The 24,004-nt window shown below is 38.4% G+C and overlaps 1 protein-coding gene across 1 annotated transcript in view; it reads left to right on the forward strand.

Annotated features, from left to right (window-relative positions):
* The first annotated feature begins 19,265 nt into the window (after positions 1-19,265).
* The window catches only part of RXFP1 (relaxin family peptide receptor 1), a 56,073-nt gene continuing 51,334 nt past the window's right edge, over positions 19,266-24,004 (forward strand). Inside the window, exons 1-2 of the mRNA XM_036887705.2 lie at positions 19,266-19,281; positions 20,567-20,704. Of these exons, the coding sequence (XP_036743600.1) occupies positions 19,266-19,281; positions 20,567-20,704 (154 nt within the window). The remainder of the gene's footprint in view (positions 19,282-20,566; positions 20,705-24,004) is intronic.

Raw genomic sequence — 24,004 nt, forward strand, 5'->3', positions numbered from 1 at the left:
GGGACTGACTCTCTAGAAGTACAATCAGTACTCTTTAATCATACGTAACTTTGCAACACAAGGCTGTTACTAAGAAATGAAAGATTTTACTTGGCACCTTTGGTAAAACATTCTAAAACAACAGAAAAGCAGCATACATATAAATAATTTAAATATTGAATATTGTTTCCAAAGAGCCGAAGCACAATATCTATAAGAATTTTACTCTCTCTGTTTTAATATATTTATGTTTTAGTCAGTAACGCTACCCATAATAAGTTTTTTGCACAGGTATATATATTCATTACTTTATTTCTTGGATTTTCCTTTATGAAGGGCACAAAAAGAGTAGAATGAAAGGCTCCAGAAGGTTCAAGTTGCATCACTGAAAATGCATCAAAGTTGCCCTCCACTCTCAGCACATTATTAATCTCCCTACAAATTGCAAAACCATGGTCATGTTAGCTAGAAAAGACTTGCCCAGAACATCTTTGAAATAAGAATGTTATATTATTCCTGCAGTCAATTGTTAACTCAAGTATTAACTAAAAGAGATACATAATTGAAAATGAGCTCTTTTGCAAATATTGCATACATTATGTAAAATCCATTGCTAATGGCTTCTACTATGACTCGAAATGGTATAACAATTAACCACAGGAAACTAAAAAATAGTTCCAATACATTTATGAAAAGATAAATGATTCACTTTCAGCTGGGTAAAGTCACATCCTTCTACTGGATAAATCACTTCCTGCTGTAAATGAAATGTACATTTGTAAACTGCATTAACTCTAAAAATAACACAGTCAGACAATCATGCACATTCTGGAGTTGCAATATTGGTGCACAAAATAGGGTTTACACTAGAGAGCCAAAGAACTACATACATATAATATACATAAAGTTTTGTTTGTCATTTCCAAAAAAAAGGTAAATTCTATACCAACTGTCAATTTATAGAAACCCAGCTCATCTAAGTAAATAGGTTTTCGTTCACTTGACTAATACTGATGTATGGTCTAGAGTCTAAATCTAAAATCCAATCTCCCTTTAGGATTTTTACCATGATTTAATGACAAACTATAGCTGTGTCAAATACAGATTATTCCACCACTAGCTTTACTGAATAACTAATCCTAATTTCAAATGTCTATTTTTATCTCTTTCTTGCCTGAATTTTCTCTTTTCATCCTTTCCTCCCCTTGTTCCAAAATACTCTGAGTCTCCTTAGTCTAGTTGTTCTGTAGACAAAATTAGTAGTTCTTAGAATTATGAATCTGGTAAAAGGGTTCATGTCCTTTAAGGAAACAAAGACCTGGTGGCTGACTGACTATGATCAGGCTCAGGATCTCTTTGGGGAGTATTTACAGAAATGGAGCCCTAGCTCACTGAAGCCAGAGCCTGGAGAGAAGGGCCACGGGTGACAGGTGTTAAAGAGGCTATCACAGCATCACCGTTTAAAAATACTATGCTAAATGTAATGTTTCAGATACATGGACAATTATTCACTCTCCCTTTCTTTCAACTAATATTCATTTGAGTTCCTATAGTATGCCTAATACCAATGTAAGTATCAGAAATCTGTGGAGCACAAAACAGGAAAGAGACCTTGCCTGTGGGAATTTATATTGTGGGGGCAGTATTCAAATAACAACAACAACAAAAACAAATAAATAATATGTCCCAGACAGTAATAAATTTCGTGAAGGAGAAGAAAAAGGAAGTCAGGTGGGGGGTATAAGAGGGGAAGGAAACAGTGTAACAGCATGGTAACCAGCAAGGAATGTGGGGGGCCTCAGATAGAGTGATTCCCAAAGTCTCTCTAAGGGAGGGATATTCATGCCGAGACCTTACTAATGATGGACAGGCAGCCGTGACTCTGGGGGATAAATGATCCATGCGTCCTAGTAGATGGCATAGCTAACTCAAAGGCCCTAAAGTAAGACCAAACCTAGCGCATCCAAAGGACAATCCGTGCTGCTCAAATTAATGGAAGCAGAAAATGTGGAAAGAGACCAAGTCAGTAAATAGGAGTGGTTCATTCATGCAAGGTTAAAATGACAGGGTAAAACATTTGAATTTTATTCTGCACACAATGGGGTAACAGTAGAAGGCTTGAAAGATCTAATTTCTGGATCTAATTTATTTTTGAAAGATCCCTCTGTCTGTTGTAGGGAGAACAAGATTGAAAAGAGACAAGAACAGGTTAAAAATCAGGAAGCCCACCTGAGAGAATTGCAGCTAAAAAATGACAGTGGCTGACACTATGGGGGTAAAGCAGAGATGAGAAGACATATTCAGGATAGCTATGGAGGACAAGTCGCCAGCCCTTGATGAAGGATAACAGCAGAGAGGTGAGGAGCAACAAGGGAGAAAATCCTTTATCCCTAAAAGTTGAGAGAATGCAAAAGGAATTGTAAAAGCTAAAGGAATTCCCTTTTCAAGAAGAGAAGAATATGTAGGAAAATGGTCATGTAATCTACAGCTTCTCTGCTTAATAACTCAATTCCAGAGGAATGGCGCTTCCTCTTAGCTGCCACAGGTGAGCGTCCAACCCATTCACTGGCCCAGTGAGCTGCACGCAGGCGGGCAGGTCAGCAGGCAGCCACGCCGTCAGCCCAGGTGGCAAGAGCAGCAACAAGAATGACCGAAGAAGAGAAAATGAATCCTTCCGCACTACATGACCTAGTGACCTGAATCGGTAACCACCTTCCTTCACAGGCTTTCCTCTTAATTTGAAATGGCAGCAGGGCCAGAAAGTCAGCCACACAAACCCACAGATGGCTATGCTCACTAGAAATCAGTCATGAAAGGCTTACGGGTGGGGCTGCTCTACAAAAGATTAAGACAAGTATTAACTAATTGCTCATAGACACTAATAAGAAAAGAAAGGCATAAGCAATATCCCCCTGTATCAGAGGGTCTTAGCATCAAAGTGGACCACATGGGACTCAGAATCCTGGCCAGTATTCGGCCCATGGTGCTTATGCTTTCATGGATTGGTGATTGATCAGATGGAATAGATTCTATCAAATATATTGTTAACACAGTTGTTAGTTACAATAGAAATAACCTGGAAGTTAAGACCAATAGACTTAGAAAGAAGGAAATTCACATTTAGTACATACATTTAGACTTCTGTGAAGGACAGTTTCACTTAAACATTAGCTTCATCTAATAATACCAGAAAGCCTAGGAGGGAGATTCACTAACCCGCATGTTCTAGAAGAGGAAATTGGGAACTTATGAAACCTGTGAAATCCACCATGGCACAACTAGGAAGTCCCACGAATAACCCTCCCTGCCTGGCAGCAGCCGCAGTGAGCCTAGCTGTAAACGTGCAGTACAGGCATGAGCACAAGCCTTGGTAACTGCTGTTGTCTGAGAGTGTAATAAATGTTGAGGAAGTCAAATACTCTTCCAATAAAAAAAGTTTTAACACCTGGAACCTTTACAGACCATTTCAGTTAAAATAAACTGAAAAAGTTAAAATATCTACCAAAGTTTTTTTAACATCTCATTTTGAAAAATTTCAAGATTACAAAAATATTAATAGTACAGTGACCACCCATATTAATTTCACAGCTCATGCTTTCCCACGTTTACTATCTCTTATCATATATACATAGTTCTTCTTGCCAAATGACTTGAGAATAAGTTGCAGACAGTATGACCCTCAATCCTAAATACTCCAGCCTGTGTCTCCTAAGAATTATATTCCCTTAGCCCCCATACAATTACTAAATTCAGGAAATCTAATATCAATAAAAAAAGACTATCTAATTTGTGGAGTATAACAATGAAGCAAAACTGAAGGAACAAAATGGCAGCAGACTCAGAGACTCCAAGAATGAACTAGTGGTTACCGAAGGGGAGGGGTGTGGGAGGATGGGTGGGGAAGGAGGGAGAAGGGGATTGAGGGGTATCGTGTTTAGTACACATGGTGTGGGGGGATCACAGGGAGAACAGTGTAGCACAGAGAAGGCACATAGTGGATCTGTGGCATCTTACTTCACTGATGGACAGTGACTGCATTGGGGTATGGGTGGGATAATGGGTAAATGTAGTAACTACATTGTTCTTTCATGTGAAACCTTCATAAGAGTGTATATCAATCATACCTTAATAAAAAAAATTTTTTTAAATGACTATCTAACATGAAATCCATATTTGTATTTCATCCATTGTCCTAATTATAACCTTTGTGAAGACAATGCCATGAGTTCTGCAGAATATTCCTCAGTTTGGGTTTGTCTGATCCGAGAATCCTCTTTTACATATACCTCAAGGTATACCTTTTGCAAATACAAAACTGTTAGAAAAATTGTCATCAAAATATACCAGAGGAAAGGTACATGCTGTGTTTGGGGGCTGATTCTCCTGTTAAAGTGTCTCTTCCCATTCGAATCAACTTTTCCTTAAAATTATGACTCACAGGATTTCCTATTTTCACAGCTCACTTGTTCTTGCCAATGTTCAAACAAAAACACCAGATTTATCTATCCTAACTTTCAAAGCCATTTCTGAAGCCTTAGCCTTAAAAGCCTCACCTTCACCTGCAGCAGTCACGTGCAGGGTTCCTTTACCTGCATGCACTCATGGCTTTCAGGCTCCCCTCCAGGCTAGACGTCTGTTCTCTGTGTTCAGCAATCCCTTCTGTATCAGAAATGCATTCTACAGGCAATAAAGAGAAAGACCAAGCAATGATGGCTTAAATAAGTAAGAATTTATTTTTCTCCCATAAACACAGTCCAGATGTTAAGTGTTTGCTGGCATTAGATGAGCCGTTGACATATGCCATTAGGGTCTTGGGCTCTTTCAACCTTCCCCCTCCACCTCCCAACGTGCACTGGTCATTATGTTAAACACTTACCTCCCAGTGCAGTGATGGCTGCTACAGCTCCAGACAGTAAGTCCAAGCTCAAAGCAAGAAGAACGGGAAGAGTGGCATGAAGATCCACTTTCCCTTTTTATCAGGAAAGCAATTGCTTTTCCAGAAATTCTCCAAGAAGACTTCCACATCCTACATTTCATTGGCCAGAAAGTTGGCCAACAGGGTTTCCATTACTACTGAGGCCAGTCACCTCCTCTTCTAGGACTGAAGGCACTGTCACCACCATCTCTGAATTATTTCAAGAGAGGGGCAGATGATCCCAGAATAGAAATGGTCAGAGATGAAGTCAGTTCCAAGGTATAATTACCTCGATCATGAAAAAAGTGAAAAAAGAAGATAAGCACAGAAACTGTCATAAACCAAAAAAAAAGGGAGGCTGAAATAAGAATGATTTTTATGGGCTCATAAGAATATGGGGGAAATAGCAGACTCAGGGGTTAAGAACATGTATTCTGAAATCAGACAGACCTGAATCTGAATCTCAGATGGCCACTTACTCGTTCCGTGATCCCCAGCAGTTTGCTCCTCTTTGCCTTACCTTCTAAACTGAAAAGTCATAATATTAATAATTATTTAATAGAGTTGTTATGAGGATGAAATTAAATAGAGCATGTAAAGTGCTTAGCCTGGTGCCTAAAATATAGTAAATGCTCAAAAACATGAAAGAAAAAACAGAGTGAAAGGTTAGTATAATGGACTCTTAGGTATAAAAAGTAGTTGCAGCCAGCTGGGGATGCTTTGACCATAAGGCTAAAGTGTAATCAAAAGGAATCCATTAAAAATTTATTACCTGGATGTCAGTTAATACAGATGGTAATCACAGTTGAGAGAGTAAAATTAAAAATGAGGTTTTGAACAGAGAGCTCTTAAGAAGAAGTACAACTACCCTTGATTGAAGATCTTTATTTCTCGGTTGCACAACAATCAATAAAACTGTGTAATCAATAAAACTGACTGCTGTCACACCAGTGAGAGGGAATAAATGTGATGGTTGGAGGGTTGAGAAAAGAGTTTTGTCATAGTTAGAAACATATTCTAGAAATGTGTAAATACAAAACTCAGAAAATTCAGAAATCTCGGCAACAGTATTGCTGGGAATTATGTACATTCATTCAGAAATTCTTACTGAATCCTTCTCATGGCAGAATACTAAGCCCTAAGCAATGTTTATAATAACATCTCACCCAACTGAAGAACACTTATCCTAAAACCTTTTGATTCTTTAATAGATCAAAAATTTTGATTCTTGAGAATCCAGGCATTAAGGAAAAAGTCTTACCCTGTGGGTTTGAACAGAGAAGGAATAAAATAATCACCCAGGAGTCTGGGATAGTTCATGGAAGGGGGAACAACTTCCGGGCTGCATTAGAGGCTCCCGGTGTTCGGGTCCTGATGTGACATGGATCATGTGCTTTACTCCTGTCGTATATAGCCACGTAAGCGTATGTCCAAGAGAAATAGAGTTGTAGGTAACTGAGGTTGTGGCTTTGTCACAAAGTTAGTCTAAAAGGGTATGTTTTAAACGTGGCAAATTAACAAAAGACAGATTCATACTGCTTATTTATTCAATAAAACTTTGCCCAGTGCCTCCCAGGTATAGCCTGTCAGTGAGCAGTCAGAATGGACCAAGCAGCTCTTCCCCGCCTGCTGGATGGACTAATCCTGCAGTTGGCTTAAAGTGCTTCCTTCCTCCAGAAAGGATTTACATGATAGCAGTTTAGCAGCCTTTGAACAGATAAAGGTTGGAATTCATCTCAGTGACCTATAATTCTGGAAAGAACCCATTTAAAATGTATTTTGAAGTCTACAATGCTTGATTTAAATCTGTTTTTAAAATACACACAATAGAATATGTCGTTTTTAAAATGTAGCTCTAATGACTCACACTGGAAAATGTAGAACTTAAACATATGTGAAACAAATAGTACAACTCCTTTTAGGAACTTAGAGCAGAATCATGGAACTTCGTTTGTTTCCTTATCATTAAAATCAACTTGAATACCCATTTCTGCATAAAGTAGAAAACTTAATCTACTTCTAGGAAATCCATTCTTCTGTTTTCTTCCAATTTTTTTCCTTGAATATGTTTGGGTTAACATTTTGCCAGTTCAAGGCTCTCCATCTCTTAGGTCTCCGCTCCAGGAGTGATCTAAGTTGGGCCATGCTTTCTGTGTCATCTAGGCTCTGGTGGGAGAGGCAACTGCTTGTGGCCCCCTGTGTCCACCACTGAGTCATTCATAAAGGAAGCCACACACCATCCTCAGTTCTTGGTCCTCTGCCCCATCATATCTGTTGCAGAGGTGTCTGCTCCCCCAGCCTCTCCTGAAGCATGCATTATTACATGCGTCTTATGGTCAGTCTGCATTTTGTACCTCCATGCATGACACCCCTCTCAGTCAGCTAGCTCATTCTTGTCTACCTCTGTCCCCTCTGGAGAGCACAGTAAACTTCAGGACTCTCTTCCATTCCAGTCCAGGATTTCAGAAAATACAGGATTGTAAAAAGGGGCTCTTGGTAACATACCACATCTCACTTTCTTTTCTACTGTGGCTACACTGTGTGATGGGGGATGAAGAAGGTCTGCTGAGGTTTATGATCTCTTTGCTTCCTACTACTTTTTGACCCTCCCTCCAGATTGTCTGTCTGGTCTCAGCCCAGGGGAATGGAGGTTCCCTCTAATCCATGTTCTCCCCACTTCTGATGGATGCCTATATCTTTGGGAGGCAGATCAACTGCCTCATCATATGCTGAATCAGTCAAGTTTCTATCAGAGAAACAGAACCAGTAGGAAATATGTACATACTGATTTTCCTTTACATAATAATGATTTTTGTTTACATTATTTACATATATGCTTATGTGTATGTGTGTAAATGGATATATTTTTATAGATCAATAGATATGGATATACAATGATTTATTTAAAGGAATTGGCTTACTCACACATGGGGTCTGGCTGGGCAATTTAAAATCCATAAGGCTAAAAACTCTCAGGAAGGAGCTGACACTATGATCCATGAATAGAATTTCTTCTTCTTCAGGAAAACCTCAAGTTTTGTAATTAAGACATTCAACTGATTAGATGAGGTCCACCCACATTATCTAAGGTAATCTCCTTTACCTACAGTGAACTGATTGTAGCTGTTATCCACATGTACAAAATGCCTTCACATTAACCTATATTCGTGTTAGATTGAAAAGCTGGGTACTATTGTCTGGCCAAGTTGACACATAAAACTAAGCATCACATATGCATTCTTCCCACTCCATGGTTCATGTGTAAACTCTATGTTCTAAATCTTCCACACAAATCAGCCTTTTGGAGCTTAAGAAACCCAATCTCTATCAAAAATCTTGGCTCTTGCAATGGAAACCCAAGCTGTCTATAATATCACCTCAGAGGATTTTGGGAAGATGGCAGAGTAGAAGAAGCCTGAATTCACATTCTCCCACTTAGACACTAAGCTACTCTTACATACTGAGCATTTCATCCAGAAGAACAGAGACTGAAGTAAACACCTCCTATAAAATGAGGGACAGAAAGAGCACACACAGAGACACAAAAAACAACCCAGCAGGAGAGACAGAGAAACAGTAACTGGGGTACTCCACCCCCAGCACAGTGACCAGGAGAGGGGAGAGGGTGGGGTGTCCCTGACAGAACAAGCAGGGACTCCCTGTGCAGGAAAAAAGCCTAACTGCTTTAAGTGCAACTAGACCACAAGCGAAAGAACCCAAATTTCAGAACTAAACATCCACTGCTTGGCAAGGACACTGTTGGGGGCACTCCAGGATCAGAGCAGCCAGCAGTGCCATTGTCTGTGCTTCTTGCACACATCTTAGTGCAGCCAAGAGCAAGATCCGGGCACACAAACCAATCTCAGACTTGGTCTAGGTAGTGCCCTGCAGGAGATCCAGCAGTCCTGCCTTGCTGCCCATTCTTATCAACCAGTCCAGCCCCAGAGCAGGACCAGAAAGTTCCCCAGCTCACAGGGAGTGTGCACAAAACTGTGGGCTGATGCTGCCAAGGCAACTCCCCAGAGCACCACAGGGGAACAGACATGCAAGGTTGATGCCTGGCCCCCAGTGGAGTCTAGCAGGCACTGACGCAGGAATTCCCCAGAGCAGCCCAGAGCACACACGGTCCATGCAGGAACAGAGAAGACATTAGTCAGAGAAGGACATTGCATAATAATAAAAGGATCAGTCTAACAAGAGTATTTAATAATCGTGAACATCTATGGACCCAACATAGGATCACCTAAATATATAAACCAAATACTAACAAACCTAGGGAAGAAATTGACAGCATCACAAAAAGATGAGTGGACTTTAACACCCTACTTAAAACAATGGCTTAATCATCCACACAGAAAATAAAAAAGGAAATGGTGGCATTGAATGACACATTAGACCAGATGGACTTAACAGATATATACAGAACATTCTACCCAAAAGCAACGAAATACATATTTTCTCAAGTGCACATTGAATTTTCTCCAAAATAGGTCACATATCAGGGCACAAAATAAGCCTCAACAAATTTAAGAAGACTGAAATTTTATCAAGCATCATCTCAGACCACAGTGGTATGATACTAGAAATGAATTACAAGGAAAAAAACCAGACAAAATAACACAAAACATGTGGAAGCTAAACACCATGCTTCTCAAAAAATCAATGGATCAAGTAACAGATCAAAGAGAAAAATCAAACAATACATGGAGACAAAATAGAATACAGAAACACAACAGTTCAAAATATGTGAGATGCTGCAAAAGTAGTTTTAAAAGGGAATTACATAGCAATATAGGCCTACCTCAAGGAACAAAAACAATCTCAAATAAACAATCTAACCTTACAACTAAAGGAACTAGAAAAAGAACAAAGCCCAAAATTATTAGAAGGAAGGACATAATAAGAATCCGAGTGGAAATAAATAAGAGACTAAGAGAACAATAGAAAAGTCAATGAAACCAAGAGGTTCATCATTGAGAAGATGAACAAAATAGACAAATGCTTAGACAGACTTATCAAGAAAAAAAGAGAGAGGACACAAGCAAAATCAAAACTGAAAAAGGAGAAGGTACAACCAACACCAACAGAAATAGAAATAATTATAAGAGAATTCTAAAAAAAAAAAGTATACCAATAAATTGGACAACTCAGAAGGAATGTATAAATGTATAAATTCCTTAAAATATACAATCTTCCAAGACTGTCCCAGGAAGAAGCAGAAAATCTGAACAGACTAGTTAATAGTAATGATATTGAACTTGTCATCAAAACACTCCAAAGAAACAAAATCCAGTACCAGATGGCTTCACAGCTGAATTCTGTCAAACATTCAAAGATGAGCTAATACCTATCCTTCTTAAAGTATTCCAAAAAAATGTAAGAGGAGGAAGTACTTCCAAATTCATTCTATGAGGCCAGTATTACTCTAATACCAAAATCAGACAGACACTACAAAAAAAGAAAACTACAGATCGATATCTCTGATGTATATGGATGCAAAATCCTCAACAAAATATTAGAAAATTGAATTAAAAATACATCAAAAGAATCATTCATTATGACCAAGTGAGATTTATTCCAGGAATGCAAGGATGGTACAATATTCATAAATCAATCAATGTGATACACCACACTAACAAAAGGAAGGATAAAAACCATACACTCATCTCCATAGATGTTGAAAAAGCATTTGACAAAATTCAACATCCATCCATGATAAAAACTCTCAACAAAATGAATATAACAGGAACATAGTTGAACATGATAAAGGCCATGCACAACAAACCCACAAGTAACATCATACTCAATAACAAAAAGCTGAAAGCTTTTCCTCTAAGTTAAGGATACCCACTCTCACCACTTTTATTCAACATAGTACTGGAGGTCATAGCCACAGCAATCAGAAAAGATAAAGAGATAAAAGCCATCCAAATTGGTAAGAAAGTAAAGCTGTCACTATTTGCAGATGACATGATAATATACAGAGAAAACCCTAAAGATTCCATCAAAAAACTATTAAAATTAATTAATGAATCCAACCAAGTTGAAGGATACAAAATCAATATACAGAAATCCATTGCATTCCTGTATACTAACAACAAAGTAACAAAAAGAGAAATCAGGGAAACAATTACATTTACAATTGCATCAAAAAGAATAAAATACCTAGGAATAAACCTAACCAAGAGGTGAAAGATCTGTACTCTGAAAACTATAAAACATTGATGAAAGAAATTGAAGAAGACACAATTAATTGAAACACACTACACATTCATGGATAGGAGGAATTAATATTGTAAAAATGGCCATTCTGTCTATATTCATGAGCAACATATCTGATAAGGGGTTAATATCCAAAATATATTACAAACTCACACACCTCAACACCCAAAAATCAAATAACCTGATTAAAAAATGGGCAGAGGATCTGAACAGACACTTCTCCAAAGAAGAAATTCAGATGGCACAGGAACGATGAGCTAATACCTATCCTTCTTAAAGTATTCCACAGGAAAAGATGCTCCATATCGCTAATCATCAAGAAATGCAAGTTAAAACCACAATGAGATTTCACCTCACACCAGTTAGGATAGCCAACACCCAAAAGCCAAGGAAAAACAAATGCTGACAAGGATGCACAGAAAGAGGAACCCTCCTACATTGTTGGTGGGAATGTAAATTAGTTCAACCATTGTGGAAAGAAATATGGAGGTTCCTCAAAAAACTAAAAATGGAAATACCATTTGACCAGGGAATTCCACTCTTAGGAATTTATACAAAGAATATAATTTCTCAGATTCAAAAAGACATTGCACCCTTATGTTTATTGCAACACTACTTACAATAGCCAAGAAATGGAAGCAACCTAAGTGTCCATCAATAGATGAATGGATAAAGAAGAGGTGGTAGGTATACACAGTGGAATATTATTCAGCTATAAGAAGAAAACAAATCCTACCATTTGCAATAACATGGATGGAGCTAGAGGGTATTATGCTCAGTAAAATAAGCCAGGCAGAGAAAGACAAATACCAAATGATTTCCCTCATTTGTGGAGTATAACAACAAAGCAAAATCAAAGGAAGAAAATAGCAGCAGACTCACAGACTCTAAGAACAGACTAGCAGTTATGAAAGGGAAACAGGGGGACAGGGTGGGTGGGAAGAGAGGGAGAGGGGGATTAAGGGGTATTATGATCAGCACACATAATGTAGAGGGGGCACAGGGAAGGCAGTATAACACAGAGAAGACAAATAGTGACTGTATAGCATTTTACTACATTGATGGACAGTGACTGCAATGGGGTATGTTGGGGGGACTTGGTAATATGCATGAATGAAGTAACCACAATGTTGCTCATGTGAAATCTTCATAAGAGTGTATATCAATGATACCTTAATTTTTTTTAAATGGCCATTCTGTCCAAAGCAGGCTACAGATTCAATGCAATTCCTATCAAAATACCAATGGCATTTTTCAATGAATTAGAGCAAATCAACCTAAAACTTAAATGGAACCATAAAAGACCTGGAACAGCCAAAGTAATCTTGAGAAAGAAGAAGAAAGCTTGAGCATATCATGTTCCTGATTTCAAGCCATACTACAAAGCTACACTGATTAAAACAGTATGGTACTGGCATTAGAACAGAACTATAGATTAATGGAACAGAGTAGAGAGCCCAGCAATAAACCCACACATATATGGTCTATTAATATATGACAAAAGAGGCAAGAATATACAATGGGAAAAAGTCTCTTCAATAACTGGTGTTAGGAAAACTGGCCAGCTTCATGCAAGAGAATGAAACTGTATTACTGTCTAACTCCATATGCAAAAGTAAACTTTGAATGGTTTAAAGACCTAAATGTAGGACATGAAACCATAAACCTCTTAGAAGAAAACATAGGCAAGAATCTTAAGAAGATCAGCCTGAGAAATTTTTTTCTGTACTGGTGTCCCCAGGCAAGGGGAACAAAAGCAAAAACAAACAAGTGGGACTACATCAAACTAAAAAGCTTCTGCACAGCAAAGGAAACCCTCAACAGAACAAAAAAAGCAACTTACTATATGGGAGAATATATTTGCAAATGATATTTCCAATAAGGAGTTATCATCCAAAATATATAAAGAACTCATATGACTCAACACCAAAAAATAAAAATAATAACCTGAGTAAAAAATGCGCAGAGTACCTGAAGAGACATTTTTCCGAAGAAGTAATACAGATGGCCAACAGGTTTATGAAAAGAAGCTCCATGTCACTAATCATCAGGGAAATGCAAATCAAAATCACAATGAAATATCACCTCACACCAGTCAGGATTGCCACTATCCCAAAGACAAGAAATAACAAGCATTGACAAGGATGTAGAGAAAAGGGAAACCCTCCTACACTGTTGGTGGGAATGCCAACTGGTACAGTCACTGTGGAAAGCAGTATGGAGGTTTCTCAAAAAAATAAAAGTAGAAATACCATATGACACAATTCCACTTCTGGGAATTTACCCAAAGAAAACAAAATCACGAATACAAAAAGATACATGCATAGCTATGTTCATGGCAGCATTATTTACAATAGCCAAGATATGGAAGCAACTCAAATGCCCATCAGTAAAGGAATCTATAAAGAAGATTTCAGCCGTAAAAAAAGGAAATCTTGCCATTTGTAACAACATAGATGGACCTAGAGGGTATTATGCTCAGTGAAATAAGCCATGCAAAGAAAACTAAATACCATTTGATTTCACTTATATGTGGAATCTAAAAAACAAAAGAATAGACCCATAAATATGAACAACAAGACTGTTGATTACTATGGGGTGGGGTAAAGGGATGGGTGAAAGAAGTGAAGGGGATAAAGAGCTACAAAGTGCAAATTGCAAAACAAGTTAATCATAGGAGTAGAAGAACAACTTATAGACTATAACCAGTAACATTGTAATATTTTGGTATGGTATCGGGGAACTATATTTACTGTGGAAAGCAACTAGTGATGTATATAATGATTAAGTCACTATGTTGTTGTAAAAGAAATACTATTGCTTCAGCTAAAAGTTTATAAATTAATCCAGTTGGGTAAGTGTTTCTTGGGTTGTCAGCTCTAATTGCCCTTCCCATGAAGCAATGAATATCACTGAACAAATGAGTGAAGGGGCCAGGCCACAGAACAGTTTAGGGGAAGAAAGAGACTCGTCATTATCTCCAAATGTTATCCCATCAACCTTTAAAACCCCCATAAATGAGCCAAGATTTTTTTTTAAAGCAGATAAAATTTAATGGAAAGATATGAAAGATATGAATGTATTAAAAATTTAACATACTCTGCCTAATTTTGCTAAGTTCTTTTGGCTTGGTTTTCACAATGAGTGGCTTGTCACAGGAATGTCCTTCTGTGTGATATAGGGAGAATATGCGTGGAGTATGGCATGGACTAAGCTGGGAACACATAGATCAAACTAATGAAAATTCAGCCCATTCTCTTCAATTAAATTCAACAAATATCTTTCATTCTCATTCATTCATTCATTCATTCATTCATATTTATTGCCCTGTTACACTACCATGGTAAACAGGGAATATGACCGTGATTGGAGATATGGTCTCTGCCCTCAGAGAGCTGAGAGACACGTGGACAGCCATTATAATACACTGTGACAAGGGGCTGGAACAGGAGTGCAGATGCCAAGAAAGCAGAACAGCAGCATATAATCCAGCCTGCAGAAGACATAGAAGCTTTCAGGAGGAGGTGGTATCTGAATTGTGAAGTATAGGATATTGACAGGTAAATAAGGAGGCCACACTGCCCAGCCAAATGCCTTTTTATTGATAGGAGGTAGCAATGAGTACCACACATGTGGGGACTGAAAACTGTCTTTGGGTTAGATCGGTAGGAGGCCTTAAATCAGAATGGAATCTGGACAGGCAATAAAAAGGCATAATTCTTGGGAAACTGAGTGTCCAATTTATCTGGAGCAGCATGAATTATGAAAAAGAATATAATAGAAAATTTTAAATGATAAACTGGACAGAAGCAGTATTTTGAAGAGATACTGAGTACCTGGATTTTATCAGAACAATTGAATATTCTTCTGCTTTTTTATATTTTTCAGCTTTATTGAGATATGGACAATTGAATTTTCAACTTTATTTGTGTATACAGAGTACATACATCTCAAAATCTTAAATTTGAAGTCTAAAATGTTCCTTTAAATGATAGCCTTTTCTTTATTGAAATATCTTTGATATAAAAGCTTAGATTGGTTTCAAATGTGTACCAGTGGTTCAGCAGTTACCCATATTATTAAATCATCAGCCCCTCTAGTGCAGTTACTATCTATCAACATAGAAAGATGTTACAGAATAAATGAAAGCTTCTTTTAAACATCTGTTTATGTTATTCATAGATTCATGGAACTAACTCAAGCAGCCTGAAAATATTTTGTAGCTGAGTCCTTTACTTTGGCAGGATATACTTTAACTACCTATCCAATTTTTTAAAACCTCCAGAGATTGTCTTGGTAAATCAATCCGTTGTTTAATAATGCTGGTAGTTAAGAAATGACTCCTCATAATGAACATGAATATCCCCCCCTGGCTTTAGTGGACATAACAAACTGCAGCTCCATTCCCAGTTTCCTTGTCATAAACAACAGTCATCACCTTTCATGAGATACAACAGCTGCACTGCTCCCTCTGTTTGGTAATGACCTTATACTTCTGAAAATCTCTTGAAATCAGTTAGAAAGTCTCCACTAGAAGATAAATAACCACAGAAGTAATGAATAGCCTGCCCCACAAGTAAGCTCATGTGTATACAGAGTACACACATCTCAAAATCTTAAATTTGAAGTCTAAAATGTTCCTTTAAATGATAGCCTTTTCTTTATTGAAGTATAAGAATACTTCCCCAGTACCCCCCAGTCTGGGGGGGGACTATTTTCCCCCCTGGCAGGGAATATTTTCCCACTGATTTTTCACCGATGCCTGGTCACAGGTTTCTCCACCTGAGCACTAGTGATGTTTCCAGTCAGGGACACCTTTGTTTTGGGAAACTGTCCTGTGCACCCTGGATTCTACCTATTAGATGCCAGTGGCACACCCAAATCATGACAATAATAAAGTTCTGCCAGACATTGCCAGATGTCGCTGGGGGTGAAAAATCATCCCTGATGGAGAACCACTGGCTTCATCCTACCTTGTTTCAAAAAGTCTAAAGAAAACTAATATTATAAACCAGTGTTTTTTTTCATCTATAGCTAAGAAACCAAATTTTCACACATTTGAATTATCTGTAAATAGCTTCAGATTATTTTTTATTATTAAAGGAATATTCACTTTTAATAAACCATGTCCAAATTTTCCTGAGGATGTAAACTTCTGAGCAAGAATCTCCCCTTTCTCTGGCCATTCTTAGTCCCACTTCCCAAAGACAACCACTGCTAACAGTTTCTTGTTAATGTATCAGAACTTATAAACACAAGTATTATATATCCTTCATTTTATATAAATAAGATCAAACTACACAGACTGTTGTTCAACATACTTTCTGTAACTTAATAATATACCATGAATATCTTATTATATCAGTAGATGGGTATCTATGTCACTTTTCAAATTGTTAAACTGTATATATATGAACATATGGTTCTGTAACTGCACCAAGCAACTTATTTGACAGTCCTCTGTGATGAATGATATTGTTTTTTATTTTTGATATCTGAAATCGTTATTGACAGTCATTTAAGATAGAAATTATCTTTTAAAATAAATGAATTGAATGTAGGGAAAGTTTGTCTTTTTCCCTTTTTTTCCTAACAAGATATTTAGCAAACTACCTCTGCATTTCAATGCTGGGTATAATTTTCTAAGAAAATAGGAATATTACATATTTTCCATAGATTGTGGAAAAGGATTTCAAATGCTGGAAATAAGTTGTAGAATCCAAAGAAACTATTACCTTAGTGCTTACACAAGTCATAGCTATACAGAAACACTATAAATATTTTAATTAACTGTGCCAATTACACTCTCCTACTATATTTTAAATTTAAGTGAGCAGAACTGCTTTAATGCATTGATTTCAGAGCAGCCATGTTAAAATTTTCCACATTAACATTTAATGTTGTTACAGAATAAGGGTTATAATTTCACTGAGTTGGTATTTTCATGAGTTCCCTAGCTATAATTCTTAGCACTTTCACATTTCTCTCAAGGTCTGTCAAAAAGTAAAAGCTAAGTTTCATTCCACTGATGATAATATCTCAGAATTTAGCTTCCAATAAATGATTATTGAAACCTTTAAGATTTTAGTTCTGAGAGAAAAGGGAAGGGGTTTTTAGTAAGGCTTTTTTGTGCAAACTTATCTCAGTACTAACTTTCCACCTCTGGTGATAAGGGTTGCTCTCCTGATATGAGAGAGAAGTGGAGGACACTTCACAAAGGGAAATTTATGCCCTGCAGATAGAGGGAGGGCAGAGTGGTCTTCCTATGCTTGCTTTTTTCACTTTAAAATAATCTTATGCCAAAGTGATACATGTCAGGGGGCCTCTTCTGATCCCCTTCACCTTCTCCAGAAGTTTCCTGCAAACATCACTACTGGCCCCTTATTCTACCATTCTCTTCCTGAACAACTGAGTGCTAAGGCCATTCAGTGAGTCAGAGAAAGGTATTCACCTGTGCTGGGGTGACAGAGGAGCTGTGGCAGCCCAGTCAGGAACTGCGGAGGGTGCACAGATGCAGCTGGCACCTGGCACTGTGTCTCAGATCTCAAACATGGCAAGCAGAGTGCTCATGTAGGAAAAATGCCCATGATACAGAGTCGGAGCTGACTGGGGTGAGGGAGGCATCCGTGTGGGAAGAGGATTTGTGAAGATAACGCCTGTGTTAAGGATAACAGAAAGGCAGCTTCTCATTGGCAAAGAAGAGTTACAGCCGTGTAAAGTGAGAGCACTAGACCGAACCTTGTAGTGTTGGATAGGAATTGGACATGAAATCATAGTTTTTTCTTATCTACAGATACATGGAGAAATAAATATAAATATGAATGTGTGTTTTTATGATTATGAGTAACTAGATGATAGATAGATAGATAGATAGATAGATAGATAGATAGATAGATAGATAGATAGATAGATAGATAGATAGATAGATAGATAGACAGACAGATAGATAGATTTCCAAGTCTACTCACTAAGAGGGCCTGGTAACGATATTCCAACATCAATGAGCATAGCAGGAGTCTACATCTTGGTTTCTAAATATCATTCAACCACAAAGGAACCAGAGTGCTTTATAGAAATGGCTGATTCCAGGGCTGTGGCAGGGAGGTGCCAGAAAACAAGGGAGTACTCAAAGAATAGCAGTAAATGTTGAAAAGACAGCAAAGCTAGGTTGAAGGAACTCCCATTGGCCAATCTTGGACAATTCAAACCTCAAAATAAAGTATGATAGTAAAAGATTGTAACTCATTGAGTAAATTAGGAAACTATGAGTCCATCTGGTAGAAGTAAATACGTAAATTGAAATTTTGATGAATGAAGAGATTTTTACATAGCTTCAAAGTACTCCTCTACAAAATGCCTATTAATTACAAAGGCAAACTTCACAGTGGAGATGTTTGGGAAAAATCACCTTAATTGGGTAGCACATGGAACAAATCAAAATCTTATATTACCTGACAGGTTGAAATGAGCAGCATTTCTGTGAATTTCTTGCCAAAGGTCCATAACCTAAATCCAATTATGATGAAGCCTCAGACAATCAAAGTTCAGGAACATGCTACAAAATAATTCACCTGTAATTTTCAAAAATGTCAAGGTCATCAGACAAACACTAAGAAACCATTCTAGATCAAAGGCAACCAATGAAGAAATGTGACAATTAAATGCAAGAAGTGATTGTGAAATAGATCCTTTTAGTATAAGGGGCATTTTTTTGAGCTGTATGTGAAATGTGAATGGTTTCTGAGGTTTAAATAGTAATAAGGTATTGGTGTTAATTTCCTGACTTTGATAGTTCTGGGGTGGTTATGTAGGGAAATGTCCTTGTTTATAGAAAATACACAACATAGTTTTTAGGGGTAATGGGTGCTGGTTAGGAACTTACTTTGAACTTGTTCAGGGGGAAAAAAGATTCATTATACATTATTTATAACTATAAGCTTGAGATCATCTCAAAATAAAGTTATTTTTAAAATATCATGATTAGGATTTTGAATATATCTGTTGAATTGTAATGTTATGAACATGTAAGGACTAATTTTATAATACATTCATTGAAGATATCTACCTCCAAATAAAAATTTAAAAGATAGCATATAAAAGCAAAATACTCATCAAAGTAAGTTACTCAGAGAAGAATTTTCAAAACAGCATGAAAACACAAGCAGGTATGTTAAAGAAGTTAAAACATCTTCAAACAGTAACTATAGTTGAAGGCTGACAATTCATCAAAGACTTTTTCAGAAACCCTTGATTTTTAAAGTTTGTTCTTAAAAAATTAATACATATAAAAAGTCAGTCTCAACACAGATCAATCTATTTTTATGTTCACGTAAGGTCTCTGAAATGTGTGATGTTCTTTACCAGTGACATACCGGGGCATACAAATCCTTTGCTTTGACTTTGCTTTAACCAACATGTTGAAAAAGATTGATGATTTTAAAATGATTTCACAAGTGAGAACACTATACACAACATAGCTTGTTAGTACAAAGCTCTGACTCTTCCTCAGACAATGTATTCTAAACCCACCACAGTCAAAACCTGACTATGAAAATGTCATTTGCCCCATTATTTAAATGTCCCACTCTATCTTACAAAGGAAATAGTCACTTTTATTCTTTTCATGTTTTGATGATAGATCAAAAATACATTTTTACATAAGAAGCTGTATTGACTGTTCTAACTATTCTGTTTCTCTTTCATAATAATTGACAATTATTCTAGGAAGTTCCAAAGATGTACACACTTGGTATGGATAATAAGCAACAGAATTATTTTTGTTCTTGGAGTCTACAATAACCGTTGAAACTATATAAGTCTCAGGTTTTAAAATGGCATAGTTAACTTATGTCCACTCAAAAACCTGCACAGGGATGGTGATAGCAGCTTTGTTCATCATTGACAAAACTCGGATGCAACCAAGATGCCTTTCAGTGGGTGACAAGATAAACTGGTACATTCAGACAATGGAATATTATTCACTGCAGAAAAGATATGAGTTATCAAAAGATGAGAAGACATGAAGCAAGCTTAAATGGATGTTACTAAGTGAAAAAAGCCGATATGAAAAGGGCAGGAACTCTGTTTCATTCAATGCTATGTGCACAGAATCTTGCTCATGGCCTCACACTTAGGAACCATTCAATATGTGGCACCTGCCTTCTGATGGCCTCTAGGTCGTCTTCCTCCTCTGGTACCAGACGAGCCCTGTTTCTGAGCCAATGGTAAGAATGTGACAAATTCCTGATTTTTAAACTGATCGGCTGAAAATTTTTTGAAAGAGGAGAACTGAGTTAAATTGTAAAGTATGGGCAGATGTTTCATAGAAAAATGACAAATGAGGGGGGACATTCCAAGCAGGAAACAGAAAGGCACAGAAAGGCGAATCCTGGCAGGATCCCACTTTCTGCAGTGCCTTTGCATTAACCTTCTCTCCCCCTTCTCCCTCAGTGGCTCCCGGGAGGGCACAGGATGGCAAGTGCTCCCTGGGCTACTTTCCTTGTGGGAACACCACCACATGCTTGCCTCAGTTTCTTCACTGCAACGGTATGGACGACTGTGGGAACCAGGCCGATGAGGACAACTGTGGTGAGTGAAGGGCCTGCAGTCACAGCGGGAACCGGGCACCCCAGGGCTGAAGGGGATGTCAGAGACCGCTTGTTACTAAGAGGGAAATGGGAGAAGAGAAAGCTAAGTTGAAATACAAAGCATATGTCATCAGGAAATCTTATGTTTAGTTCGTTAGCTTAAAATTTCCATTATTTTCCATGTTTGGATAGCACAGCCAATATTTCGGGGAAGTAGTGATTATGCGCAGAGTGAGGTTTTTAACACAAAAACCTGTCCGGTTAATGTCTTGGAGGCAGAATGGTGTAGAAACTGAGTCTATGCTCTGGAGTCAGACCACCTGGCTCGAACCCGGGTACAGCAATAACCAATTATGTCAATGTGATCATGGTTCTTAGCCTTTCTCTGCCTCAGTTTCATTGTGTCATAAGAAGGCTTGAAAACCTACACTAAGAGAATGTGAATTAGATGTGAAGGATTGGAAGAGTGCAGGCATACAGCAGGTACTTAAGTGTTAGCTGCTCTCACTCTTCTGCTTACCAGAGTTAGGAAGGAAAAATGAGACATCAAAAAGAAAGAAAAAGAGAAAAAGAAAAGGCAGTCCAGCTTACCTATTATTTAACCAATGGCCGTATTTATGACCTTACAAAGCCAACAACCAGGGCTTCCGGCCAATTAGAGTATCTGGGAAAACTCGGCTTGCAATTGGGATTTTTGTTCAAATTTCTGAAGTCTCAAAAACACATTTACAAAAGAACTTGAATTGGCTGGATCTGATTCACTGGAAAAAATGACCTTTAGTTAATAATGTAAAAGTCATGAGATTTCTCGCTCTTGGGGAAATGAGGTACTATTTTTGGAAGACAAAGAAGTAGACAACAATTCAGCAACTCCAAGCACTGAATAAATAAATGATAACAGCGAGGAGACCTTGCTGTTACCACTCCCTCATGTATTGCAGACTTTTCAAGGCACCACCTGGGAGGAATTAAACTTCTCAGCTGGGAGCACTGTCTCTAGGTGCTGCTGGTAACTCAAGAGCAACCACATTATCTAAACTGGTAAGCTCAGCTGTGATTACCTTTGATTTGGATAACTACACATATGTGTTCTCTTCTTCAAATATATATACAAATGCCATCTTGTTAAAACGATGGAATACTACACAAATTCTTTAAAAAGCTAGGATAGAAGTATTCTGCACACTGCCAGCCACTTCCCCCTCAACCTGTTAGCCATTCGGCTGGGCAGAGCGACACGAGAGCATCCTCCTGTTGAAATGGTGGCGGGAAGCAGGAAAAGGAACCTGGTAGAGCCACACATTCACCACCACAAGTAGTTTCTCAGTGAAAAAAATTTGAGGAACTCCTCCTTTAGTGCCGAGTTTAAAGAGACCAAGTAATAAACAATCCTTAAAGTACTAAGCCTTAAAGTTATACATGTTTCCCAGCATTCCCCAGCCTGCAAATTCAGGGGGAGGCAATATGGCATAGGCTCAGCAGGCCTGCGCTTAAATTCTGGCTGTGAGAAAGGTAAAAACAGCTGTCTTCTTTTCTGTGAAATGGGAATAATAAGAGTATCTGTGTCCATGGGTTCTTAAGAGGATTTGACGAGATAATGTATCCAAGATGCTCAGCAGAGTGTCTGACATATAATTAGCACTCAATAAGTGTATATCGATCAGCTGTAGCTATATTACAAACTTGATGACCTAAGAAGTTACCATTTATTTAGCAATTCAGGCTGAGCTCAGCTGAGCTGAGATGGCAGAGCTGAGATCAGCCACAGTTCTCATCTCAGTTGGAATGTTCTCAGGCATCTGCAGGCATCTGTGGATCCACATTGTCAGCATGCCTGGGACCTTGGCTGAGACAACTAGGGGTAACTCAGTACTGGTCCTCCAGCAGGCTAACCCAGGTGTGCTCCCCTGGTGGAGACACACACACCCAGGACTGAAGTGGATGTGTGCAAGGTCTCTGGAAGCTGAGGCTTAGAAAAGGCATTGTGGGGAAAATGGAAGTTCCTAAGGTCAGGATCCTCACCTGACCCTAAACTACTTGATGATGTAATTGGCCCACTGCTAGGCTAATGCTTCCACAACCATAGGTAATGAGCTATTATTGACTGAGTCACTATATAAGGAGCTCCGTCCTGTGCTCTGAGTGGAGGTAGAAATGGAGGTTGAGTACAAACCTGCCAACTGATGGATGCAGACATGTTCTAGTGCTTGACCTACTGCTGGGAGAATAAACCCCACATTCCACTGTCATTTTTTGGTCTCACTGAATCCATAGTAAACTTGCTGGGGCTGAAACCTTCAGGCAAAACAGGCATGCTGGCACTTCCACCACACCCTTGCCAAAGCAAGTCACAAGGTCAGCCCTTCAAGAGGTGAAGTCCACCCTTCTTCCTGCTGAAAGAGGCTGCAAAGTCACTGCGGATAAAAAGAGTTCCTGTGGCCAGGATTCTCACCTGGCCATAGTTGACTAGCTCACTGCACACCTGTGGGCAATACATGGCTGTTGACTCTATATAAAGAGCTCCGCCCAGTGCTCTGGGCATGCCATGGTGGCAGGGCTGCAAGGCTGCAGGAGAGCAGAGCAGAGGACAGAGGCCGAGAGGATGGCTGTACAGGACAACTGTGCAGACAGAGAAGCCCAGAGGCAGAAACCAGCTTGCTGCATGCACACTCACTCTGAGTGAACGGGATTTTAATGACTGACCTGTCACCTGGAAATAAAGTTGGGTGTAACCCTTTCACCCCAAAGAACATTTTTCTGTCATTTTCTTTGGTCACACTGACTCCATAGCGAACTTGAAACCCATTGGCAAGACAGTCACCCTACAAAAACCTTGCGAAGAGAGAGGAAGAAACTGCAGCCACTTTTGCAAGTTCTACCACAGTTGGTACTGTAATTGTTTTTCCCACAAACATTAATTACCATTAACTTTCAATGGCTCAGTTCCCCACCTGCATGACTTTAGAAAGTCCTGTTATACAATTTAAATATTTCTAGCAAGAACTGTAGTTTGTCTATTTACTTGATGAAACAATAGCTGATATTTGAAGGAATAATATTTTTCTGTACTCCTAATTTTGTAGTAATATGTATATGTAGGTAGGGGACTATGTGCATGTGTGTGTGTCTGTGTGAATGTCTGTGTATGCAGGGGTGTGTGTGTGTGTGTGTGTGTGTGTGTGTCCTGTTGTTCTGGGATAGTCAGGAAATGGGCAAACCTCCCCACATCTGAAAATGTTAACTATAGTTTATTGTAGGGAGATATATGTTATGTAGATTTCTATATTTGGCCCTTAATTAT

Source organism: Manis pentadactyla, chromosome 1, assembly GCF_030020395.1.
Source record: "Manis pentadactyla isolate mManPen7 chromosome 1, mManPen7.hap1, whole genome shotgun sequence".
Classification (NCBI taxonomy): domain Eukaryota; kingdom Metazoa; phylum Chordata; class Mammalia; order Pholidota; family Manidae; genus Manis; species Manis pentadactyla.